Here is a 27,641-nt window from a genome sequence, read left to right on the forward strand (position 1 = left end):
TTATACCAAACCTGATTCATCTATTCATCGTTGATGTTCACAGGTAGCTTACTACTTGAAGAAAAACACTGTGTTCTAAATGCGCCAAATTATTTTGATAATGTAGTACCATCACACCCACTCCGGTGCTTGTGAAAGATCACACATACAATATGGCAAAAAAGGTAGCTTACACATATGTACGTCAGGGACATAAGAGGAAGTCAGTACTGGTCGTCTAGCTTCCACACCTCATGGAGGAGCCTGTATCTCACCGTGTTTGAGCCGCTGATCTGCTTCAGCTTGGCAAGCGGATTCGTTGGCGCCTTGGAGATGAAGCTCAATGGCGAGCTCAGCTCATCGAGCTCGTCATCACTCGTGTTAGACTTGCGGAGGACTGCCAATCCGCTCTTCCTAGGATCACCAATGATGCTTAGGATTGTGCCAGGTGCAGGGTAAGAGTACAAGATGGGTGAAGCACTGCATGGTATCGCCCGTATGCCCTTGTCACTGCTCTCCAGATGATCCTGCCAACACAAAAGATTGTTTGCTTATTTTAAATGGCCCAATACTCTAAATGGAGGTGATGATGACAGTTTGTTGATTTTTAGTTTGTTATAAATATGCTTCCGCGATGGACCAGGACATCGCCCTTATGCCGATGGACGTCGAGGATACCCCGGATTCCCTCACTTGGCGTCTGGAGCCCTCTGACCGCTTCTCCACTAAGTCCTTATACGCCGCCATCGCACCCTCATCAGCCACTGAGCCCTTTAGCCTGATCTAGGACATTCGCCTGCCTCTGAAGATCAGGATCTTCCTGTGACAGTGGATCCGTGGACGCCTCCCCTCTGGGGTTGAGGTCCTCAAGCGTAATGGACCAGGCGATGGGATGTGCCCCATGTGCGGCACGGTGGAGGATGCTAACCACATCTTCTTCTCGTGCTCCACTGCCCAGTTCCTGTGGGCCTGCTTCCGCGAGACGGTCGGTGGACAGTGGTGCAACACCAACTTCCCCGACTTACTTGCGGAGATCCACGCCTCCTTCCCTCACTACCGCCATATTAGATGGCTGTGTGTTGGGGTCCTCGCCTGGACGCTTTGGACCATCCGCAACAAGCTTGTTATTCAGAAAGTGCCTCTCCGACGTGCGACTGACGCGATCTTTAAAAAATGTGTGGCTACTTGCAGCTTTGGCGGCCGCTTAGCCACCCCTAGGACCGGGACGTCATCAACACCCTACTCGCCGACCTTCGCTCGATGGCCTTCCGCGTGGCGCCCCTGCTGCCGCCCCCTCCACCAGAGCCCGACTAGATGCTGCTCGGGTTGCTGTGTTGAGTGTGTGTTTTGTTCTCAGGGCTTGTTGTGTTGTGCCCTCAGCATTAACCCTTATGATTACTCTGTGCTCCTGTGAGACCTATGTGTGTGTGTGTGTTTGTGTTGAACCTTGTTGGATGCTTGGCTTAGGCGGTTTGCTTTATATATAAAGCGGGGCGAAAGCCTTTTTCGGTAAATATGCTTCCAATGCTGGTAATTACCAACCTAGTTGTAGTTCCTCCTGAAACTAGTAACCTATAATCGGAAGCTACATCCTTAAACAAAACATATTTACATTGTCCGAAATAACTACAGTTTCCACAAATTATTTCCCAATCCCTTTAAAAGAATACTAATTTGCAAGGAGTTCATTTTCATAGTTAGCTTCAGTTAAATGGATAAATTGTTTGGGACTCTGGGGGCTCTGACTTTCTGTGGTACATCGTAACAAAACTCTTCTCGATGTCCGTATTTCAAATGATATAAGTGAAGAATGAATTCGAAGATTTAAAAGTACACATGTTGTATGGTTGTATGAAAGGACCCCCCCCCCCCCAAAAAAAATCTAAAAAGTCAGGCTCTGGCCTTCAGTTGCTTAGTTTGCTTATCCCACGCAAAATAGGAGCTAGATGGAGTTATAGTCATGTAATTTATATGATTTCTTCAGCTTTGTGAGATTGCAGGCAATCAAAGCAAGTTACGGTTTAACCTTTTGAGTAACTAGGCTTACTAGCAACATATGTCCTAAATTCTCATTGCATCAAAAGATCCAACAAACTAACCTCCAATTCTAGAGCCTGAAGCAAGGAATCTTGAATTGGGTCTGGGCAAAATTCATCTGGTACAAAGCCAACAAGTATGCTCCTGACAATCAATGAACTAAAGGTGGGACAAATCTGTGAAAATATGGAAGATAGCATTATAATAAATAACTTCAAACTGACCAGACAACTAAATTGTTCATGTAGATAAATTATTATTAAATTGATTTTTTTTAATAACAAATGAACTCATACCTCTTTCCTGGTACTGGTTTCCATGAGCACATCCTTAGGGATCATTAGGAGATCACTTAATGCATTTAGAAGATAGAAGGGTCTGTAGGTTTCAGCAATGCCATTTTCACCATCCCCATTCTCAACTTCTGGATAGTCGTCCATATCCATACCAAACAAGTCAGTAAGGCATCTGGACCAGCTGCCGATCTACCAACACCATAACAGAAATAAGTTGATGCTCTCGAATCTTGATAGCAAGTAATAAATCATATAAACAAGAACTACTGATCTAGGTATGACCTCGATATGCCCATGATTGTACTTACAGCATTTTTCAGTTGGACCCCAGCACCGAAGCCAAACTTCCCAGATGGGATGGGAAGAACCTTAGGATCAGTTATTGGGTCAGAAATGGGATCTGTCGGTATCTCATCTTCTGACTCCCGCAAAATAGCATTGAACATTGCTATATCCAATCTAGCTATACACTGTTCCATCAACTATCAAATAGCAATACTGTTCGGAATTAGTACAGGTACAAAAGATCTATGAAATCAGTATGTACTCGTTATCGGTGCGTCTAGCTTTGATCAAGGATACAAGACGTTATAACAATTTGCCTCATCTGTTGGATTTTTACACAAAACTGCACCTAATGCGCTAATTATTCATAGGAACCCAAATCAGACAATTCACGGCAATTCTGACAGATTCAAGATCGATTGATGATGCAACAAATATGATCCATTGATCAAGCACAAGCTCTAGCCTTAAAGGCCGAGAGTTTTGCGAGGACAAGACAACTAAACTCCAAGACCCCCACAACCGCTCCCCCCTCCCCCTCCCCCCCCTCCCCCGCACGGACGGCCGAGGGGACCCAACCTGATGCGGAACATCTTACGGACATCACCATGTTAAGAGTCCGTTCGGCAAGTGACACGTGCGACATCTCCTTCACATACATAAAGGTTAATCATCTCCTTTACACGTGTTCACTTGACCCCTTCGAGGATGGTATACTACTTTACATGAGCTTCATCGACGACGAGGAGGAGTTCAAGCGCAAGAGAACATCTACATCATCCAAGAAGGGAGAAGGAGGAGGAAGAGGGGCCCCAAGACGCGAAGCACCGGAGGCCTCGGACCACCCCGGGTGCCTGGCCTCCTATGCCCCGGGTGCCCGGTCCGACGGCCACAAAGGGCGCGGCCCCTCTGTCCACCCCGGGTGCCCGCACCCACTACGCCTCGACTCCGGGTACCCGACGCCCTTTACCCCGGGTGCCCGGACTTGCCTGCGCGCATGTATTGGTCTTTGGCCCATGTATCTTTCCCATTTCGCCCTCACTTGTCTCTTCATGCCTTGGACCTATATATACTCCTTCTCCTCCTCATTTCTAGGGTTAGCTAAGAATAGACACAAATCATAGAGCTTAGCTCATGTATCTTCCCTTGTGGGATTCCTCTTGAGAGAGAGAAGACTCCATTGGAGTAGAAGGCCTCCTAATGGAGAAGGATCCCAAGGGTCATCAAGACCTCCTAAGGGAGAAGGATTCTCCAAGTGAATCACCAAGACCTCATCTTCTTTGGATTTGGGATGAACTTTACCATGTATCTTGTTTCCCTTTGATTGTTCTTGTACCTGTGAATCTCATGTGTTTGTTGGTCTAGTGGATGTGTGATTGGACTTGTTCTTGAGTGTTTCTCTTGTGATTTCCCCTCTTGTTCTTTGTGTTCTTCGTGTTCTTCGTGGATCCCCCTCCAATTCGTGAAAGATATCCACTTAGGGTCTCCACCCTACAACATCATGGTATCTAGAGCCACGTTGATCACGAATTTGGAGTCTCCCCCACCGTTTTCTAGCCTAATTTTGTGTGTTTTTGTCCCAATTCGAAAATTCCTCACAAAAAGAGCCCCAAACCAATTTCTTTAAGTTTGTTGGTACTTGTTAGTTCTTGTTGATTTTGATCAATGGATCTAGTGTTTGGGAAGTGGATCTACCTCCCTTGGCGTTCCCTAGCCCCAATTTTTCTTTTCCCCATCCAGTTTGGAGCTTAAAATCGAGTTCTTCCGCACCTAGTTCGAGATCTGAAAATTTCGCTCAAAATCGAGTCTTCTCGGCCTACCCCGGGTACCCGGACCCCTTTACCCCGGGCACCCGGACCCCCGGGACTTTTTCGGGCAACTTCCCTGACCACCCCGGGCACCTGAACCACTTTTCCCCGGGCACCCGGACCCCCGGGCACCTTTCGCCCAAACCCCCTGACCCCTTTACCCCGGGCACCCGGATCCCTGGGACTTTTCCAGGCAACTTCCCTGACCACCCCGGGCACCCGGACCACTTTTCCCCGGGCACCCGAACCCCCAGGCACCTTTCGCCCAAACCCCCTGACCACCCCGGGCGCCCGCACCCCATAACACCGGGCACCCGGACCCCCCGGGCCACTTTTCCGCCCACCTCCCTGACCACCCCGGGCACCCGCACCCTCCCACCCCTGGGTGCCCGCACCCTCCAGTTTCAGCCCACTTCCAAAAACTGTTTCGGCCATAACTAATTCATCCGGAGTCCGTTTTTCGCGTTCTTTAGCTCGTTTTGTAGCTATTGACATCCTCCATCCCACAAAAATAAAAACAGCATCATTTGCCATCATAAAAATTTTCGAATTTTGACATCTTTGTATAGGCCCTCCCGCCATAACTTCTGCACCACCACATAAAACTTCCGCAACCTAACCCATTTTGGTTCTTATTGCATTTGTGGTTGTTTGAGTTGTGATTTGAGTCTCCTAAGGTGTTTTCGGCTACTTAGGGACAATTACATCTTCATCCACCATCGGACACTTGTATCGTTCCATCGACTACATCCACCACGAGCTTCCACATCCAAAGACGATCATCCATCATTTGTGACCATCTTCAACTGGAAGCAAGGCCGGTTGCCACCGCCTTCGTGAAAAGATAAGTGTGACGAAGGTATCCGTTCCTTCATAAACTTTTCCTTCCTTGCCATTACACTTTGATAGCCCCACCATCTTTGCGATTACCTCCATACCTATCGAGACTAGCTATCTGAGTATTGACGGGCTTCGTGAAAACTTGAGCACCTTAGTGATAAGATATCATATTGTCGTGGATCCCCCTCCAATTCGTGAAAGATCTCCACTTAGGGTCTCCACCCTACAACACAACCCTTCGCCGCCGGTCCTCCTCCTTTCCGCTCTCCCCTCCGCCGCCGCCGGTGGTTGGTGCCGGGTTAAGCCCGCGCGTGCGACGGCGGCAACGGAGGGATCGCACTCTCACTCCGGGCTCAGGATGCGCGGGATCCCCGATCTCGAGGATGAGGCCCCGATCGATGGCGGCTGCGCCGATCTGGCCCACGGCGGCCTCCATCTGGAGCGCGGCGGCGTGGCGGCCTACCGGTGACCCAGTGGCGGACGTGGCGGCGGGCTGGCTCTGTTTTGCCTGATTTGGAGTGGAGGGTCCTGGATCCGGGGCGGGGGCCCCTGGGTTAGCCTCCTCGTCCGGGCGCGGCGGGGCAGGTGGGCTGCCGGGGATTGGATCGGGTGGCCGGTGATCCTCTAGCGGGTTGTTGTCGTGGTGTCAGATCTGGAGGTTCCCTTTTCTCCTGCCGCCTCTCTCGTCGTCCCGGTGGTTTGCGGCTGCAGGCTCTGACGATTGTGAGCCCTGGTGGTGTACCTTGGGTCCGGGGGAAACCTTGGCCGATCTGGCTGGCCCGGCGGCGGCGTCGCCCATGAGTGCCGCTTTCCTCATGAAGGCGCAGCTGAGGGCCCAATCTACCCACCCCGATCTCCTGCCGAGTGAAAACCTTCAATCCTCTTCGGATTTGGCGGCAGCGGCGCTGTTCACGTCGTGACCTTCCTGTAGGTGTCGTCAGGGGCCTTGGGGCTCGGATGGGAGTACAGAGGATCTGCAGGTGGAGGGGATGGGACCAGTGGTTGTAGGTGGTGTTCGCGAAGGAGGAGCGGCATTGCATCTAACACGTCGACAACGGCGGGTCTCAGCGGCATGGAACAGCGGGGTCTCGCTGTTGTGCCTGTGCTGATGGACGAGTTGCTTCCTTCGTCGCGTAGGGGACCAGCGGGATCTAGTTGCGTCCTTCGTCGCGTAGATCGCGCGTCTCGCGAGTTTCTGGTTTCGGCGCGTGTCTACCGCCGTGAATATCATGTTAACGGAGGTCCCGCAAGTGGTCTCATAGCACCATGGAGGTCGTACGATGCGTCTCCATGCAAGGTGATCAGGGCGATCATAGACCCCTTGGGCCTGCCCTAGTTTATTATACACGCGTTTGACGAGGCTTGAAGGCGAGATGTCAAGGAACTGCCCTGGTCCATCAGCGACCAGCTCGAAAGAGCCGAAAGTGAGGCAATGGCCTGGCGAGAGATCGCCGGTCTCTTTTGATTCTCCGTGTCGGGTTCGTTCTCCGATCAACGTCACCCGTGCCTGGCGCGTCAACTGACGGAGCAAATTCCGGTAGGGTTCATGACGAGATCAAAAGTACCGGGACGAAGTCTGCACACACAATTTACCCAGGTTCATGCCTCCAAAGAGTAATACCCTACATCCTGCTTCTTCTTGTTATTCATGGTGAGGGGATACCTCGTGCATAGGATTACAATGGTGTACTGGATGTCTACCGAGAATTGGATATGAGATTGCCCTCTGAGTGAGGACCTAGGCCTCCCTTTATATAGATAGGAGAGGCCTAGGGTTCACATGAGGGGTAGATGAGATTGGTTCGGCTGCCACCCTCCATCTTGGGGAACACGCGTATCGTCTTCGCCTCCCTAGGGCTCCCTGGTATCCCTTGGGCCTGGTGGGCCCTGTTCAAGGTTGAGGCCGGGCTCCCTTACGTCAGGTACCCCGGGTATGGGACCCGGTCGGTTACTGGTCGATTACTCCTATCGGGATCTAGATTGGCCCTACAGATCAACACTAGTCTTTCCTGCGCACTTTGTCCTCACTCATGCGCACCTGGGACCAACTTCCCAGTCGGTCACACATCCTGAAATTGCTCCAAGCTGAGCACGCTTAACTTTGGAGTTCTTTCTGAATGGGCTCCCGAAAAAGAAGGAATTCCTTATTGATATGAGTAGTCTATCATCCCTATTAAGCCAGGCAATCACATACAACCCCACTCAAAGGAATCGACATCCTCGTCGGGCCACATGAACGTTCCCTGTGGCACATACGTCTGTGTGTCCGATCCGGCACATATGCCATGTCGTGTGCCACGACGTGCCACAAATGTCATGCGCAACATGGTCGCGCAACCTGACCCGCAAACATCCGTGTAACCGCGAGGGTCGGCTCTAATACCAACTTGTAGTGCCCCGGACACACCGGCCGGTTACTGGCCATTACTCCTGACAGGATCTAGACTGGCCCCACAGATCAACACTAGTTTTCATGCGCACTTTGTCCTCACTTGTGCGCACTTGGGACCAACTTCCCATTCAATCACCCATCCTGAAATTGCAACAAGCTGAGCACGCTTAACTTTGGAGTTCTTTCTGAATGGGCTGCTGGAAAAGAATGAATTTCTTATTGATATGAGTAGTCTATCATCTGTATTAAGCCAGGATATCACACATAGACACTTTAACTCCCCCTCTCACGTGTGATGCGAGAAGTCAACCCATGAATAGACTGAGACGTATGGCTCAAGAGGCCTATACGTGCACACAAAGGGGGGCAACATCAAATTTTGGATAAACCGCAAAAGCATGACATGAACTCAGAACCTTAGGCTCTGATATCATGTTGCTTCATGCACTAGCCAACGCAACCAAAAGTCCGAACTGATGGAAAGGGCTAGGCAATCCACATATACACTTCAACAGTGTGATGTGGTTGACATGGATGCCAACCATATACTTCTTGGGAGACCTTGGCAATTTGATGTGGATACTACACACGAGGGCAAAGAAAATGCATACTCTTTCATTTGGAACAAGAGAAATATGATTGTTCTACCATACAAAACTAATGGTAATACCTCAAAGAAGGATGGAAAAAGTATGTCAACCATCTCCCACACCTCTAATGAGTTTATGGAAGACTTGAAGGAGGCAAATTTGTGTGTTGCAATTGTTGTAAAAGGATAAGAGCACTCGGCTATCAAAATTCCAGGAAATGTACATGGCTTATTAGCAGAATTTCAAAACATACTTGAAGAGCCACAAGGCCTGCCACCGATGAGAGCAATTTAACACAGAATTGACTTGATTTAGGGAGCAAGTCTTCCTAATCTTCCACACTATAGAATGAGCCCAAAAGAGCATGGTATATTGAAGAAGAAAGTGGAGGAATTGCCGCAAAAGGGGCACATTCGAGAAAGTATTAGCCCATATGTTGTACAAGCCCTGCTTACACCAAAGAAAGATGGATCTTGGCACATTTGTGTGGGCAATAGAGCCATCAACAAGATCACTGTAAGGTACAAATTTCCTATTTTTCTGCCTGGATGATATATTGGATCAGCTTAGTGAAGCAAGAGCGTTCACCAAGCTAGATTTAAGAAGCGGATATCACCAAATTTGCATCATGCCCGGGGATAAATGGAAAACAGCCTTCAAGACAAAGTAAGGGTTTTTTCAATGGATGTTCATGCCAGTTGGACTTTCAAATGCACTATGTACCTTTATGCACTTGATGAATCAGGTCCTTCGACCCATTTTATCTCACTTTGTTGTGGTTATTTTGATGACATATTTTGTTCTATAGCAAGGACGAGGATGAACACTTTGCTCACATTCAGAATATGCTAGGAGTACTAAACAAAAATGAGCTCTACGGCAACTTGAAGAAATGTGTTCTCCTGCAAACACAACTTCTATTCCTAGGATTTGTCGTAAATGTGACGGTATTCATGTTGATGATTCTAATGTTGAATCAATCCGAGAATGGCCAACTCCAAAGACCATTCTCAAGGTAAGAAGTTTTCATGGCCTTTGCAACTTTGCGATTTGTGAAGAATTTCAACACTATCAGGACACCAATTACCGTGTGAAGGAAGGAAAGTTCCAATGGACAGAAGTGGCCGAAATTAGTACCAATGAGATCAAGCAAAAACTCTCACAAGCTCCTATTTTGGTGCTACCTGATTTTAACAGGACTTTTGAGTTGGAGTGTGATGCAAGTGAAGTAGGCATTGGGGTTGTTCTATCTCAAGAAAGGAAGCCAATTGCTTGATTTAGCGAGAAGTTAAGCGAAGCTAGGCAAAAATGAAGTACTTATCATCAAGAATTATATGCAGTTTTTCGAGCTTTAAAAACTTGGGAAGTCTATTTGCTGCCTAAAGATTTCGTTTTACACTGACCATCAATCCTTGAAGCATTTTAAAACCAAAAGCATGTTGATCGCATGCTAGAAAGATGTGCAGCATATGAGAGGTTTAACTATCTCATTGTGCATAAATTTGGAGTAACCAACTGAGTGGCCGATGCTTTGAGTTGTCATGCATGTCTCTTGACTTCTTAACCTCCAGGCATGTATCAAATAAAGGAGTTGTATGAGGATGCAAGAGACTTTGGCCATGTTTGGGTAAAGCACATATAGGGCCAGCCATTAGGTGCCTCTTCAAGAATGATAGTTTGTGCATCCCAAGAGGTTCTCTATGTGACATAAAGGAGTTGTTGCAGCATATTTGGTGCAAGATGGGCATCTCTTCAAAAACGATGGTGACAAACTGATTAAAGAGCTCCATGCAAGTGATCTCAGTGACCATGTTAGACGCGACAAGACTATCACTAACTTAGAAGCTTGTTACTTTTGCCCACAACTAAAGAGAGATGCCGAAAAGTTTGTTTAGCAGTGCCCCATATGTCAAACATGCAAAGGCCAGGTCCAGAACACAGGGATATCTCTATGGGCTTTGTCTTCGGTTTCGCAAGAATAAGGCGAGGGAGTGATGTTGTGTTTGTGGTCATGGACAAATTCTCTAAAATGGCTCATTTCATTCCATGCCGCAATAATATAGATGCCCATCATGTGGCATACCTATTCTTTCCAGAAGTGGCCAGACTTCATGGAGTTCTAAGGTCTGTCGTCTGAGACCATGATAGCAAGTTTCTTGCTCCATTTTATCTCACCTTGTGGAAGCAATTGAACATTGATTTAAATTTTCTAACACTGCCCATCCACAAACAGATGGACAAACGAAAGTGGTGAAGAAACTTTGGGTAATCTGATCCGTTGCATTTGTGAAGAAAGGAAGGGACAATGGCATTTGGCTTCACCGCTTGCCGAATTCTCCTACAACAACTCCAAGCATAGATCCACATGGAGTCCTTTCTCCATTATCTACAGGAGAAAGGTTGCTCCAGTGCATGGTTTTCGGGTCGCGCGACTAGTCGTGACTAGTCATCAATTAGTCGATGAGTCGCAAAAAAATGTCGACTTAACTTAGTGTCGACTTGAGTCACTAGTGGCAACTGCAGGCTCGACTTTTTCTGAGTCGCAATTCCAGTTTTCTGGGCCCAATATTCCAGTTTGTTCCAAGAAAGAGTAGTTTGGTGTTGTGTGAATTAATTAGAACACAAGTTATGGTTTTGTGAAAAAAGGTTCAAAAGATGTGGTAAAAGGTTAACAGTCCTAGTGAAGTTGTGGTTTTATTTAATTCAGTAATATAATAATTTAAGTATGAAATGTAAAAATAAACAGCATAATTAGCAACTTTTGGAAAAGCAGTAAGTATTATCATAAGAATTTAAGGGTCAAATTATGTACATATACGTATTGGACAAGATCCAAAGTTTGTAGATAATAAACATGATGCTCACACAGTAGCTGGAGTCTGTTTACCGTGAGTTGTGGTGAAACTAAAAAACGCTAGTTTTTTATTTTATTCTCTGCTCTAAAAACTAACTATCTCATAACAAATGTCAGAAATTCTGATTCTAATTTATTATCCAATCTGATAATCACAAGTACCTTCCAAGGCAAGAAATATGCATTTATATATGTAAAGCAAGAAACATGAGCGAGTTATATCAATTATACAAAGCTCACCAACTTGGCCAACATAGGCAGGCACCCACACTCGTGTCCAGCTGCCCTTACAGGGCAAATCTTCTCTGATGCCTGTTTGAAAGCCTTCTTCCATATGTCTATTGACAAGGTTGCTTGTTGCTGATTGCCCACAACAGTAATCCTTCCGTAACATTTCTTTGCATTCAAACCAGTCATTGATTTAGTACTGATATAAGCAGATTGCATATGTGGTGTAAATGCCTGCAAAGTAAGATTTTGTAGTGTACAAAATTTGAGAAATTCTTACAGACAAAAGTACATGCAATAAAGATTCAAACTAATAAGGAAACAAACCTGCCACCAAATGCACTCTACAATCCGTGAGAATATCCATGATTCAATCTTCTTTAGTGAAGCTATAAACGTATCAATATCTTCCCAGTTATCAAACTCAGGTGAAAGGAAATTCCCTTTCTTCCGATTAAGCGATTCCCACATCGATGCGGAATTTCTCCTCGGTGCAGTTTTTGAACTATAATCAGTAGCATTAATGTCATTTCCAATGTCCGATTGCTTAGAAGTTTCAGTAACAATTGCTCGCAGCACCACACAGTTCGACAACCAGAAACTCAGCCTGATTGGAAAAATTATGGAAGAATACAGATATCAAAATACATAAAATTACTGGAGTAATAGCGTAGTACTGCACTCTACATAATGCAAGAGAATAAAGTTGTGCACGCAAATGGTTATCAGTTCATCGAATATTCCACCCCAAAAAGTAGCCATTCCTTGAAATATGAAGACCTGAACATAAGAGGAAAAATCCTATGCACCTTGCGACATCGTATCCACAAGCTTTTGCAACAAAAACCAGCCCAGAGGAAGCACTTCTTGCTGCACTTCCCATCTTTTCTCTCGGACAGTTTTTAAATGCATGAACAAAATGCCTAGAGAGCCTTCGTGCAGGTGTATGGACCTTGTTTGCCGAGCTACCATGTTCAGCAGCCACAGAATAAAGGCCTATCTCAGAAGCAGCGGCTTCTTGCAGCTCAGTTTCAAGCAACTCAACCTTACGTTCAAGTTCTCGAATTTTGTTGTCACTTCTATTATTCGAAATACGCACTGGTGCCTGGGCTTGCATTCCATTAACAGCACTGTTCTTAGTATCATGAGCGATCAAGATATCTTCTGAATCAACTTCCTTCACTTCTTCCTTCTGGGAATCAACTTTCTTACTTATGGTGCTTCCATTAATATCTGGAAGTCTCATACTAAACCTCATATTCTTAGCTCTATCACTATTTAAAGTGCTGTAAGTTTTCTCGCCAAATTGCCTCAGGTTGGAGTCAGCCATACCATAAGCAAAAGACATTTTACGACCAGTTCTGAGAGCATTGTGTTGTGGAATAGATGGAGATTCTTCTCCCGGTAAATCTGTCCCTGGATGGATGGTTGTCTTTTGCATTTGAATTGGATGCTTTTCAACTTCTTCACTCCGCACTTTTGTACTGGAAGATGGCACTTCACGCTGGGAATCTAATGATGAGCTGGTGCCTTCATTGCCAAATACCCTGGCATCCTTCCCCTGGAAAATTCAGACTACATTGAGATGGTGCAAATAAGCAGATTATATAGTTAATTGGAGAGAAAATGAACAACAGAACTGAATTACACCACTACCATTCTTACTGAAAGTAGTAGGCAGATATGTGAATCTCGTGATGTGTTCACACGGTGCTTACTCAATGAAGTTAGTAAAGCAAGAGACAGAGGATGGAATGTACAATAAAACCATTCCAGCAGCTATGGCTTGACTTGAGAGTAACAGTGTGTACAAAATCAAAGGAATGTCAAATAGAGACTAATACAGTACCCTCAAATCGTTATGGGGCATTTATTTTCGTAAAGGTTCAGGTTAGTTTGTACTAGTGCTCAAAATGTCGGTAGTATTACCCTACTCCTGCTTCTGTTATTGAGATTATCTTGGGTGGGGGGCACCAAAGGCGGAATGCTCTCCGGTGAGGTGTAACTACTATTACAACTTTCTTCCCCTCCTCATCTAGGGTTCCTGGCTTGCCTTATATAGGTGGTTGAGCCAGGCGTACAAGAGTCGGGTCGGGCCGGTCGGGGTGGGCTTGGCCTGGGCTGGCCCATCCTTTGCTTCAGTCTTGTGCCGGAGTGTGATAGCCTGGCTTAATAGGGATGATAGACTACTCATATCAATAAGGAATTCCTTCTTTTCCGGGGGCCCATTCGGAAAGAACTCCAAAGTTAAGCGTGCTTAGCTTGGAGTAATTTTAGGATGGGTGACCGACCAGGAAGTTGCTCCTCGGTGCGCACGAGTGAGGACAAAGTGCGCAGGAAAGACTAGTATTGATCTGTGGGGCCAGTCTAGATCTCGCCAGGAGTAACGACCGCCGGCGAGTGTGTCCGGGGCGTTACACGGAGGCCCCGAGCTCGTGCAAGCGGGGAGATGATGTGAGCTTGCGCGCATCCCAAAAAAGCGGCGGGAGGAATTCAGTCACCTCCTGCCGATTCCCTCACCCTATTTAGACCCCTTCTGTTCACCGCCCACACACCCGCCACCATCCTCCCCCCCCCCCCCCCCCTTCGAGCTCTCCTTCACCTACGAGCAGGTAAGAGGTGTCATCTTCTGCGGTCGGCGGCAGCGATCCTTCGTCCTCCTCTTCTCCGAGTTGCTCCCTGCCTCTTCCCTGCTCCTCCGATGGTTGCAAGTTCAATCGCTCCCTACTCGTTAGACCTTATATCTGTGACCATGGTAGGAGTAGATCTGTAGGTAGTATGGTAGACTTTGCAAGTGTTTCTTCATGATGTTGTGTGAGGATGTGGTAGATTAGATGCTAGTGGTGCCGTTTTGGTAGCATGGTAGGTTTTGCTTCTCGGCACTGATGATGTTCATGCTGTTGTGGTAGATGTACATGTTTTCCATGTCGGTTTTAATGCTAGTATGGTAGACGTGGTAGTGTGTTGACCTTCATGATCAATCAGTGCTAGTTTGCTAGATGTGCTAGTGTGTTGAGCTTGATGATGAGTCCATGTGTAGTATGCATTGTCTTTGTTCAGTAGTGCTGAGGCTAACCATTGTAGGACATGACCACCAAGGACCTTAGTCAGGCCATTGTTATGTTCGAGAACCATATCTTTCTCTCCTATGTTGAGGACTCCCAACCGATATCTCAGTTGATGCCTCCTGATTCAGATATTTTTTAGGGGCCTGTGCGCCATCTTTAGTGTTGATGCCTATGACAACTACTAAGGCGGCCACTAAGGCTGGAAAGGCACATATGAGGGGATCAAATGGAGGGGGACACGATGAAATGCAGCCTTTCCTGTCCACCTTCGTCTTTAACAAGATGTGTGAGACATCACGAGTGGCTTGAGGGCTAATAAGGGCTCAAGGAGATGCACCTGAACGTTGTTGCCAAGCAGAATTTTGAGTTTTGTGGCACATAGGTGCCTCAACACAGGTGTATAACCATCTTAGGAAGTGGAGAGCGAGATGATTCCAAGTGTCCAATCAGAGACCTTAGTGCGCACAGTGGGATCAGGACACCTTCACCACTCTATTGAAGGCAGAGCACTACCAAGGCCACATCGCGGATAGCTAACCTACCACTTGTTTCACTTGATCAAACATGCCAATCACAACTAACAGTGTTGTCTTCCTTTCTTAGAATGCCCAAGGATGCTGAATAGCTCGACAGGCCCACGCAGAACTACTCTCAGATGCAGATCATCTTCTCCTGGGGTCTGGGTACCGGCAAGCATGCCATGGGCTCTAGCAAGCCTCTTGGTTCGCCTATGTCTGAGTATCCAGATGCCCAGGAATTATAGACCATCATCCTTAATGGCCCTGGGAAGGCTGCTGTTGGTGACCACGGTCTTGCTCATGAGAGGAAGAGGAAGAGGGGCCCCTTGATGGAGGAGGAGCTGAGCGTCTTTAGCATCATGATCAATGTTGTTAAGGAGGTGGCATCTGCCATTAGGGAGAGCAAGCACATCGACGTCCACCCTTCCCGCTACAGCGTTGTCATGGACATCATTTGGTTTCAGTGAGGCTCCGATGGTGACGCTTAGCCACCTCCTGGACAATAGGGCATAGGGTCTTGGGTTAATTGGAATGGAAGCGTAACATAGGACCTACCACTTGTTCACTTGATCAAACATGCCAATTGGAACTAACAATGTTGTCTTCCTTTCTTAGGATGCCCCAAGGATGTTGAGTAGCTCAACAGGCCCACGCAGAACTACTTTCAGATGCAGACCATCTTCTCCTGGGGTCTGGGTACCGGCAAGCATGCCATGGGCTCTAGCGAGCCTCTTGGTTCGCCTATGCCTGAGTATCTAGATACCCAGGAATTGTAGACCATCATCCTTGATGGCCCTGAGAAGGCTACTGTTGGTGACCACGGTCTTGCTCATGAGAGGAAGAGGAAGAGGGGCCCCTTGATGGAGGAGGAACTGAGCGTCTTTAGCATCATGACCAATGTCGTCAAGGAGGTGGCTTTCGCCATTAGGGAGAGCAAGCACATCGACGTCCACCCTTCCCTCTACCGAAAAAGGCTTTCGCCCCGCTTTATAAATAAAGCAACCACCAAGCACAAAGTACCAAGGTCACAACAAAACGCAACACACACGCACACAAAGCCACCGCGGCCCGGTCCAACACACACACACACACACACACCAACAGACCCAAGTCCAGCTGTGGGCACAACACAACAAGCCCAACACAGGCACACGACGAAATAACACATAAACGGCAGGGCAGTGGCGATGGCGAGAAGACGACGATCTAATCTGGTTCCGGTGGTGGTGGGGGAAGCGGTGGAGCCATCCGGCGAGCCATCGCGCGAAGCTGGGAGATGATGGAGGTGGTGGCATCTCTCTCCCTGGGGCGGCTAAGCGGCCGCAAAGCTGCAAGTAACCAGACCATTTGAACAAAGCGTCAGTAGCACGACGAAGAGGAATGCGCTGAATCACAAGTTTATTCCTAACAGTCCACAGCATCCAGGCAAGCACCCCAATGGCCAGCCACCTAATGTGGCGTACTGCGGATGGGATCGCCTGGAGTTCGGCGAAGAGAGCGGGGAAGTTGTTGTGGTCCAAGCTTCCACCCACTATCTCGCGGAAACAGCTCCATAGGAACTGCGCGGACACGCAGGTGAAGAAGATATGGTTCGAGTCCTCTTCCGGCTCGCAGAGCGGGCATCGCCCATCACCGGGGCCATTGCGTTTCAGGACCTCCACGCCGGATGGGAGGCGACCGCGAATCCATTGCCACAAGAAGATCCTAATTTTCAGGGGAAGGCGAATCTCCCAGATGGAGGAGAGCGCCTCATGGCCAGGCGAGGGGGCGATGGCCTGGTAAAGAGATTTGGTGGAGAATTGTCCAGAAGGCTCTAGTCGCCAACTGGAACGGTCATCTTCGGTCGTAAGATCAGGCTTGTGCAAGGCAATGCAGTCGAGCAGCTCCTGCCAGTCGGCGGTCTCGGCCGGGCCAAAAGGTCTCCAGAACGCGAGTTGCCCCAAGTCAATAAGGGCTGCCGCGACAGAGATCTGCGGGGCAACCGCTGTGGAGAACAGGTCGGGAAAGCGGGCCGCGAGGGGCAAGTCGCCAGTCCATCTATCGAACCAGAACAGTGTGGCAGTGCCGGATCCGACCTCAATCGAGGTCCCGATCCGGAGGACCGGAAGGAGCTGGATGATGGATTGCCAGAACTGGGAGCCCCCAGATCGCTGGCAGAAAGCAAGAGGTTGGCCACGGAGGTATTTCTTCTGAATGATGCGAAGCCACAGTCCACCTTCTCCGTTGGCAATCCGCCAAAGCCACCGAGTCAGGAGGGCAATGTTCGTGCGTTTGGATGACATGATCCCAAGACCGCCCTGGTCGCGAGGCTTGCAGATCTCTGACCACCTAACCATGTGGTACTTCTGCTTATCACCCTCACCGGCCCAGAAGAAGCGCCCCTGGACTGTGGCGATCTCGTGATGAAGAGTCTCCGGAAGGCTGTAGAAGCTCATGATGAACAAGAGTAGGCTGGAGAGGGACGAGTTAATGAGAACTGTACCGGCCGCTTTCGAGAGCCACCGACCCTGCCAGGGCTCGATACGGTGCTGAAGCTTCCCCACCGTGGGGCGCAGGTCGTCCACCGTGAGCCTAGAATCACTAATGGGTATCCCAGATACGTCGTGGGGAAGCTCCCAAGCCGGCATCCGTGACGAGAGGACGATGCTTTTGCCGGTGATGATTCACGGCGAGCGCCTGGTGGCCCTCCTGGATACGGGCTCCACGCATAACTTCCTGCCCGAGGCAACCATGCGCCGCTTAGCGCTTCAGCCGACGGGCAGGGAGCAACTTCGGGTCACGGTGGCTAACGGCGACCGCCTCCGGTGCCATGGGCTGGCGCGGAACGTGCCCATCACCATCTGCGACGAGCACTTCACCATCACGTGCGCCGGCATCGACTTGGGCTGCTTCGACTTCATCCTCGGTGTCGACTTCTTGCGGACTCTCGGTCCCATTCTCTGGGACTTCGACACCCTCAAGATGACCTTCTGGCGTCTTGGTCGTCGCGTCTGGTGGGAGGGCGTTGGGGGCGCCTCCCCAGCGATGCCGTAGCTTCAGCTGGCCGCGACCACCACCGAGCCCGAGCATCCACTGTTGGATCACCTACTGCAGCAGCCTGGCGACCTCTTCGATGAGCCTCAGGGACTTCTGCCAGCCCGGGTGTATGATCACCGCATTCATCTCCTGCCGAGCACGGCGCCAGTTGCAGTGCGCCCCTACCACTATCCCCAACTGCAGAAGGACGAGCTGGAGCGGCAGTGCGCGCTCATGCTCGCCTTGGGCATCATCCGGATCTCCACGTCGCCGTTCTCGGCGCCGCTCCTCCTCGTCCGCAAGTGGGATGGCACGTGGCGCTTCTGCATCAACTACCGCGCCCTTAACGCCATGATGCTCAAGGACAGGTTTCCTATTCCGGTGGTCAACGAGCTCCTGGACGAGCTACATGGGGCGCGCTTCTTCACCAAGCTCGACCTCCGGTCGGGCTACCACCAAGTGCGGATGCACCCGGATGATGTCGCCAAGACGGCATTTCAGACTCATCACGGCCACTTCGAGTTCTTGGTGATGCCTTTTGGCCTCTCCAACGCTCCGGCGACATTCCAGGCTTTGATGAACGACGTCCTCCGCCCCTACTTACGTCGGTTTGTGCTCGTTTTCTTTGATGATATTCTTATCTACAGCGCCTCGTGGGCGGAGCACCTTCAGCACGTCGCCAGCGTCTTCAACGAGCTTCGAGCGCATCATCTTCATCTTAAGCGCTCAAAGTGCTCGTTCGGGACGCCTTTAGTCGCCTACCTTGGCCACGTCATCTCGGCCGAGGGGGTTGCTATGGACGCCGACAAGGTGGCGGCCGTCGCGGCCTGGCTGACACCGCACTCACCGCGGGCTCTTCGCGGCTTCCTAGGTCTCGTGGGGTACTGCCGGAGATTTATTTGGGAGTTCGGCCTCATCACGTCCCCGCTCACGCGCCTGCTGCGTCGCGACGCCTTTGCCTGGGATGAGGAGGGGTCCCGTTCTTCAGATGCCTGACTTCGACCGGCCATTCGTCATGAACTGCGACGCCTTCGGTGTGGGGTTCGGCGCCGTCCTTCATCAGGGCGATGGACCTCTCGCATTTTTCAGCAGGCCCTTCGCTGCGCGCCATCTTAAGCTCGTGGCTTATGAGAGGGAGCTCATTGGCTTGGTGCAGCCGGTGCGCCATTGGCGGCCTTATCTTTGGGCCCGGTCATTCCGGATTCGCACGGATCACTACAGCTCAAGTTCTTGCTGGACCAGAGGCTGTCTACCGTGCCGCAACATCAGTGGATCAGCAAGCTCTTTGGCTTCGACTTCACCGTTGAGTATCGTCTGGGCCGCCTCAACACTGTGGCCGACGCCTTGTCTCGCACGACGCCGACCACGACGCAGCCGTCGGCGACTCCGAGGGGGCAGCGCTTTGCATCCGCTCAGGGCCATCTTTCGCCCTCTTCGCCGACATCCGTCGGGCCACCGCGGCCGCGCCGGACGCTCAGCTCCTTCGGCAGCAACTTGCTGCTGGCGACCTAGAGGAGTCGTGGAGCCTAGCAGATGGCTTGCTCCTACATGGGCGTTGTATCTTCGTGCCGGACCACGACAACCTCCGTCACCAAGTTCTGCTGCTGGCACACTCGGCCGGCCACGAGGGTGTGCAGAAAACCCTCCATCGTCTCCGCGACGACTTCTACATCCTCGGTGATCGGGCCCTGGTCCGGGACTGGGTGCGGTCTTGTGAGACGTGCCAGCGCAACAAGACGGAGACACTGCGGCCGGCTGGTCTGCTGCAGCCCTTGGAGGTGCCCTCTCAGGTCTAGGCTGATATCTCCATGGACTTCATCAAGGGCCTTCCCAAGGTGGGCGGCAAGTCCTTCATCCTCATGGTGGTCGACCGCTTCTCCAAGTATGCTCACTTCATCACGCTCGGCCATCCCTACACTGCTGCGTCCGTGGTACGTGCCTCTTCGACAGCATCGTCCGCCTCCACGGGTTTCCGTCTTTGATCGTCAGCGATCGGGACTCGGTGTTCACGGGGCATGTCTGGCGCGATCTCTTCCGGATGGCGGGCGTGAAGCTCCGCCTGAGCACGGCCTTCCACCCTCAGACGGACGGCACTTCCAAGGTGGTTAACAAGGTGATTGCCATGTATTTGCGTTGTGTCACAGGTGATCGTCCTCGTGCTTGGGTGGATTGGCTCGCGTGGGCGGAGTACCGCTACAACACCTCCTATCACTCTGCCTTGCGCGCCACGCCGTTTGAGGTGGTCTATGGCCAACCGCCCCCGCCCATCCAGCCGGTTGACCCGCCGACAGCTCGGATGGAGGCGGCGGGCGATCTTCTTTGCAACCGCGACGAGATGCTTGCGGAGGTCCGGCAACGCCTCCTTCAGGCCCAGCAGCTGGCCAAGCACTACTACGACGGCCACCATCGTGAGGCGGAGTACGCGATGGGCGATTGGGTGTGGCTGCGCCTTCTTCACCGCTCTACACAGTCCTTGGACCCACGCGCGAAGCGCAAGTTGGGCCCTCGCTACGGCGGGCCATTTGCCGTCTTGGAGCGCATTGGGAAGGTGGCCTATCGCCTTCAGCTTTCGGCCGGTGCTCGCATCCACGACGTCTTCCATGTGAGGCTGCTGAAGCCCTTCCGTGGGGAGCCACTGGCGGCCACACCCGCGCTTCCTCCGACCTCCGATGGGTGCCTCCTTCCGGGACCAACAAAGGTGTTGCAGGCCCAGCTACGTCGTGGGGTGTGGTACTTGTTGATTCAGTGGGATGGCCATCCGGAGGAGGAGGCCACTTGGGAGCAGCGCGACGAGTTCCGCCAGCACTACCCCGACTTTCAGCTCGAGGACGAGTTGTTTGCGCGGGCGGGGAGAGATGTTATGACCGGGGTAACTTATACCCGGAGGAGGCCCACTGGGCAGGTTTCGTTAGGGGCTTAGCCCACAAGTTATCTTATTTTCCTTAGCATCGTGGTTATATAAACAGCTGTAAGACTCTTTTGGAATTAAGCAATAAGAATAATTCTATTGCCTGGCTCCCAGAGGAGCCGAACCCTAACCCTAGCCGCCTCCTGCCTCTTGCGCCGCCGCCTCCTCCCTCGTGCACGACGGCGCCCTGCAGCCGGCGACCGCGAGCCCAACCTCGTCCAGCACCCTCCTTCCCCTACAACCTCCGTCCTAGACCTGGTAGAACCCTAGCTCCTACCAATAGGGCTTGAAAATTGTTGATGGCCTACATATTTTCATGAGGTGATATATACACCCCTCATGGTGATGGTGAACTTGCGGTGGTAGGATTACACCCTCTTTTTATGTGGTGGTAGAATGACACCATAGTAGGTAGGATGAACTTGTGATGGTTTTTGGTATATGAATCATGCATTTTTATGTTCTTTATGTTCCATGTGTGCTTCTCCACTTGTGTTGCTTGTCCTGCTTGTTGAAATCTTGTTCTTCTGTCTTGGTAGATGAAGTGGTATGTGGTGTACTCATAGAGGGTTCCAGGAGTCTATGGTTCATGGCATTGCAGACATGCCATGAACAAGTGAACGGTTACAAAAACAGCTGCTACAAAGGGTTAAGAATAGGGAGGAGGCAGAGGATGATTACTCCAAGTTCGTCCTCAAAGAGAAGAGCAATCATGAAGTAGGCAAGGGCGCAGATCAAATCGGGTTAAGTGGGCTGAAGAACTTGATAATCTTCATCCAATTCATCGTCATTGTGGCGTTGTTGTTATCCTGTGATTGTACGTAACACTGGTTAGGGTGGTAGCAGGTAAGCTCACCACATTGGGGTGCAAGATCATGACATCGGGCCAAATGCGTGCAACCAAACACAGCCTGCTGCATCAGCCCAGCCAAAAATCACGTGGGCAACTAAACGCCTGCGAGAAAGTTGCTGCCTTAATGCAGGCAACCAAACATGGTGCCGAACATGGCCCGGAGCCTGTTATCACTCAGCCAGGCTCTACCGGGCCACAGATGCAAGGAGGCTAAAATTGGTGCAGGCAACCAAACATGCCCCTAAAGTTCACTACTTGCTGTTAAATTCAGTCTTTTAGTACAAATTCTAGTTCAGTTAGTTCAGAGCTTGACAAGTGTAGGGAGATGGTACTCTGATTGTAATCATAATCGATCTGTTCTGCCAAAATTTACTATGGTAAAGGAAAGAAAGGAATGGCCGTAGAAGAAGTGAATTCAGAATCAGCTATCAGGGTTCAAGGTTAATTAAATGCCATACTGACTGGGGCAACGAGTGCCACAAATAACGATTTCCTACTCAAAAGGTCTACAAAATACCATTGGAAATCAACGAGTACCTCCTTTCCGGTTTATAAAGCTTGTGTGTATCCCTAGATCAATAATTTGACCAACATAAGATGAGTTGTATAGTCTAAAAATTCTACCATTAGAAAGTATACGATTTGAACTTTCTAATGATATATTTTTTGTGACATATAACTTGTCAACCTAGAGATACGCGCAAGCCTTATAAACCTCTTTAAATATCATAGGATGTGCAAGTAGTAAAAGGTACTGCAAAAAGCCTCTTTAAATATCAATTAAAACTTAATAAATGTAACGGAAAGTGGAAACAAGACGGTAGTAGTAAGCTCCCTATGCCCTACCCAAGTGTTTCTAGTTTATTACATGAGTCAATCTACATCTAAATATGGATCTGTATTTGGTATTTACCTTGACAGAGTCCTGAGATCTATTACTACCTGTATGCACATTTCCATCTGAGTGGTACGGACATGGAGTTCCTTCCTCATCGTCATCGGTGAAGGAAGCAAACCCAGCATCCTCAGTGTAGTCCTCACTCATTGTTGCAGACATGAAGTCCTTTGAATCCTTATCAGCTGATGCCTCTTTTGGTAATGCATCTCTCGAGGAAACACTTGAGCTGTCCCCATCCAATGGCTGGATTCGAAGATAAACCATAGGATGTGCATTACTTTTAAAGCTTCTCTTCGAGTTGAGAGGCACCGGAACAACAGTGTCCTCAAGAAACAGTGCATGTTCTGCCAAGTCTAGTGTTGCAGTTCCCAAATGTTGCCCCTTCAGCTTATCCCTCCTTGGTTCATATAAATTCAACTCAAGCAAGTTCTTTTGCCACTTTCCACTTTTCGATGAGCCCTCCTTCTGAAAAACAACCTGTATGCTTATGAACTCGTTAAATTCGATCTTCCCCGCTGTGGAACCTGAGCAGACTGAAGGTGCAACGGTGTTTGTCTTCCCTGAATTGCGCTCACCATTTTCCCAAAAAAGAACCGCAGAACGCAAAGACTTGAGGGATTCAGAAGGGGGCCATGGGCTTATCTCCTGGATGAAGATGTTGAAGTCTACATGGATGGCAGCATCCTTCTTTGTCTTAGTACGGAGGCCCAGCACCATTGCTCAAACACTAGAACCTGATGGAGCTTATGGATGGTATCTGAAGATGAAAACCTCTCATAAATACAACTGATGGCACCATAAATAAAAGACAAAGAGTCTGTTATGCTGATGATGAATATATTCTCTGTGGAAAATCGACAAAAGATGCATGTGAAATTATATGCACTTAGTCAAAATTTATGAGAAATGACATTACAAGAAAAACTAGTTTGCAACACTGTATCACGGGAATAACACCAGGCGATCAAGATTTAGGTAAAAACTGTAGAAGCCACCCTAAAACGGCATTTTAAGCAAGATCTCTAAAACTGCACTTTTGCCAAGACCCCTGAAACAGAATACGTACTAATCAAACAAGACAACGATTGACGGAGGAAACAAAAACGGCGCAATATTAGACGACAGAAACAAAATGCATTTCGCGTTCCACATCACAGCAATTTAACTATACTAGAATAAAATCAGGTAAGACGGGAAATCTATGCTACCAGCACGGTGAGATCTGAGAAAGAATATGGCTTTGACCAAACTGTGGCAAGCACCCCATGTTCAAAGTTTCAACATTTAGCTGGTAACATAGAGAGACGGGTTCGCCAAAAACAAGTTGGACAAAGAAGCATCAAGGAACCGTATGGAGAAATGGGCGCCTTTTCAAGGTAGAAAAGACGGGAAACTTATCTACAGTAACACCTAGATCGAAGTATAAGCGCTCTAGAAGCAAAACAAACACAAGCTACAACCCCGCTACCAAATTACTCCTCGGTACGACAGCATTGAATGCATATTAAATTTCCCAAAAACAAGAATGCAAATTAAATGCTAAAATGTCTCAACACCGAGTTCGGTAAGAAAACAAGGTAATAGTAAGAAATCAAACAAGTCAACCGAAGAGGTATATAGAGATAGAGCGCGCGCGCAAGCACCTGATTCTACCAGGGGGGGATCCAAACGCAATGCAAGGAGCCGAAAGCGATTGATGGAAAGAGAGAAAGAGGGGTAGAGAAAGAGGGGTATATAGAGAAGAAATGGGAGGAGCTGCTCACGTTGGAATGATTGGCTGCGTGATTGAGTTCGTGGGCACGCAGTAGTGGCTGTCGGTGGGGTGGGGGAAGAAAAAGCACTCGCGACATAAGATGCCGGCCCTCCTCGAGCTGGGGAGGTCCTATATGACGCGTTATGCGTCAAAACGCTGCCCTTTCACACAGGCACGTTGTCGCGGTGCGCCGATTGGGCCGGCCCATTGCAGTGCACCAAAAATAGCAGGTGAAAAATTGTAAAAATCTACAGGACGCGATGGATGGGAATCGACCACAGGACTTACGACTTATGTGCGCACTAGCCACGACGACAGAAGGGCTCGATTGACCAATATACAGCAGAAAGCTATAAGAACTAAAGAAACTATAAGACTTAACACTGTTTGTAAAAAATCCTTTACGATTTTCCAAATTTTAATTAAATTTTGAACGTATGATTTCGTTTTGATAAGAGCAAACAATTTTGTGATATCACGAACAAATTTTAAATTTCTGAAATGTTTTCGGAAACATGAACATTTTCAGAATTTGTGAACAATTTTCTAAAGCAAAAACATTTTTTAAAGTTTGAGAAAAAAAAATTTGAAATGGAGAACAATTTCTGAAATCCTGAACAAATATGGAAGCACAAACATTTTTTGAAAAATGAACATTTTCAGAATTAGTGAACAATTTTCTAAGGCAAGAACATTTTTTAAAATTTGAGAACAAATTTTGAAACGGAGAACAATTTAGAAAATCTTGAACAAATATGGAAGCACAAACTTTTTTGAAAACATGAACATTTTCAGAAATTGTAAACAATTTTCTAAAGCAAGAACATTTTTTTAAATTTGAGAACAAATTTTGAAACGAAGAACAATTTCGAAAGTCCTGAACAAATACGGAAGCAGAAACATTTCTTGAAAACATGAACATTTTCTGAATTTTTGAACAATTTTCTAAAGCAAGAACATTTTTTAAAATTTGAGAACACATTTTGAAACGAAGAACAATTTCAAAAATTCTGAACAAATATGGAAGCACAAACATTTTTTAAATATGTGAACAAAAATTTGAAAACCAGATATTTTTCTGATATATTTGAACAAATTTTGTAAAACACGAACATTTTTTACAGACAATGTAGTCTTTTATTTGAAAATATACTAGCATTTGTAGGAAAGGCAAACAAATTTAAAAAAACGAACATTTTTATTTTTGAATTTTTTTTAAATATGCGAACATTTTTAAAATTTTGAGAATAATTAAACTTCGGAATAATTTTCAGAAATGTGAACAAATTTTAAACATTTTTATGAAGAATGCAGGATAAAATAAAAAACAAATGGAGAAACTAAAAAAGAAATAACAAAGAAAAGGAAAGAGAACAAGGAAAAAAGAAAAAAAATAGAAAAAAAAACCAAAAAAACAGAACAAGGAAAAAACCCGGTTCAGGAACCTTCTAGACGTTTCCCAAAACCAGAAAAAATCGGCTGGAAACCTCTAGAAGGTTCGCAAAACCAGGGACGATGAAAGCTTAACCGGGTCGGCCCAGTCGAACCATCGCTCGGTCTCCCCCTATGCGAAACATCGACAGTATGACGCATCGTGCGTCCAATAGGAAATTCCCTCGAGCTGGGAGGAGCAAAAAAAGAGTGACCGGTTGACGCCGGTCGGTCGGCCCAATTTTCAGCCGGTCACCATGCACGTCGTCCGATTTGATCGTGTCTGGCCGTCAGATCATGGTCTGGAATCATTTTCTTTAAAAAAATCAGATCCAACAAAAGCAGAGGGAAACAAAAAGCAATGGCCGCTGCCCTCATGACGTGCGTTTCTCGATGGCTTCATGCATGCAACAATGTGCATGGTGCACCCGTGGCTGCAAATCTGGCGAAGTTGGTCGTAGCTGCAATGGGTGGCGACGGCCACCGGCCGCAGCACCCGTCGTTGAGATCACGTTGTACCTCACCCTCAATTTGCTGATCGCAGCAAAATATTCTGCTGATTGTAGCGAAAAATTCATGATGATTCTATCAAATACCAAATAAAGTTGGTAGCAAAGTTGGAAAATCGGCGTTGTTCCAACAAACCAAAAATCCATTGTGGTAGCAAAAATTGGAGCTTGTTCCAGCAAACAAAAACCCTAGTGGTATCTAAAATGCAAAATTGAACATGGTTCTAGAAAAAACAAAAAGGCGGTGGTAGCAAAATTTGATGCTGGTTCTAGCAAACCACAAAAACATGATAGTAAAAATGCAAAATATGGCACACTAGTACCCTAGTTCTAGCTTCTAGTGGTGCCCGTTGTAGCACCATGAATGCCGGTTGCAGCTTCTCGCCACCCATGGTCGCCAGCAGAGGTTGTCTCCATCTCCAGCATCTGCTCTCACCGTCACGGTGCTCGTCGGTCGTTGTCGTGGCGATTGCAACATTAGAGTCGCCTCCGTGTAGCTTTGGCCATCGCCAGTCGCAACATCCACACACATCAAAAAAGGTCGTCGTGCCTAGAAGTTTTGTAGCTCCCTGGACTTGAGGTGCAACTCCCTCGTGGCGGTTGCAGCTTCTGGCTAGATGGGCGCAACATTTGATGAGTGTCGCAGGGCAGTGGTGGTATTCGGGCGAGGCGCCGGCGGCAGGGGCAGCGGTGGTGGTCGTTATGTGCTGCGAGATGGAGACGGTGTTGAGGAGATGACAATGGGGGAAGGAACGAGTGGTAGAGGCCAGAGAGAAAGAGATAAGGATGAGGGAGAAAAGCGGCCGAGAGGGTCCACGGGACACGCGGCGTGCGATGAAACATAGCTAGCGCGAAGCGACTGGCAAAATGTTTGACCGGCTGGCCGTTGTTTAACGTTTCCCAAAAAAAGTTAATTATCTGGGGTACACAATCTTGCATCGCCATAATGAATTCATACAGGAACAATAAAACCCCATAAAATGGTACACCAACTCTAGTGTTGTAACATATACATACAAAAGATTTCGAATCAAGACGGGTCGGCTGCCACGTACAAAGGGGCACGTGCCCTCATTTGGAGAGTTTGCAAAAAACGCGAGTGGTGCAGTATTTGCTTTATGTGGTCCTCACATTCGTTGCCGCGTGATGTTATGCAAAAAGCCCCCTGACTTGTTGTATTAGTATCATGGTAGTCACAAACCCCTCGCGTTCTGTCTTGAGGCCTTCGACGTAGCCGCTACCTCGAGGCCTCCAACGTGGTCGTTCTCCATCGTCGTCATGGACCTCTCCGCCGGTGAGCGACACGGCATGGAGCCGCTCCTCCGGGAACCTGGTTTGTTCCCTCTTGAGTATGGCATGTGCCTCTTATCTCCGCGACA

The 27,641-nt window shown here is 48.5% G+C and overlaps 1 protein-coding gene across 4 annotated transcripts; it reads right to left on the bottom strand.

The window, feature by feature from the left end:
- LOC123110914 (uncharacterized) lies at positions 1 to 24,443 on the bottom strand. Of its 4 annotated transcripts, none has more exons than XM_044531553.1 (9): positions 24,333 to 24,443; positions 22,585 to 23,326; positions 12,119 to 12,870; positions 11,637 to 11,916; positions 11,322 to 11,543; positions 2,621 to 2,794; positions 2,313 to 2,501; positions 2,079 to 2,192; positions 1 to 506 (listed from the first exon to the last, which is right to left on the bottom strand). In XM_044531553.1, exons 2-9 carry the CDS (start codon positions 23,284 to 23,286, stop codon positions 204 to 206), a joined length of 2,736 nt encoding a protein of 911 aa, XP_044387488.1. In that variant the 5' UTR covers positions 23,287 to 23,326; positions 24,333 to 24,443; the 3' UTR covers positions 1 to 203. The 4 variants fall into 4 exon arrangements, with proteins under 4 accessions (XP_044387488.1, XP_044387486.1, XP_044387489.1 ...); XM_044531551.1 differs by having other exon boundaries at positions 24,213 to 24,417; XM_044531554.1 differs by having other exon boundaries at positions 22,585 to 23,413; positions 24,213 to 24,403.
- Between the last annotated feature and the right edge of the window lie 3,198 nt (positions 24,444 to 27,641).

The sequence above is a fragment of the Triticum aestivum genome, chromosome 5B (genome assembly GCF_018294505.1).
Source record: "Triticum aestivum cultivar Chinese Spring chromosome 5B, IWGSC CS RefSeq v2.1, whole genome shotgun sequence".
Classification (NCBI taxonomy): Eukaryota; Viridiplantae; Streptophyta; class Magnoliopsida; order Poales; family Poaceae; genus Triticum; species Triticum aestivum.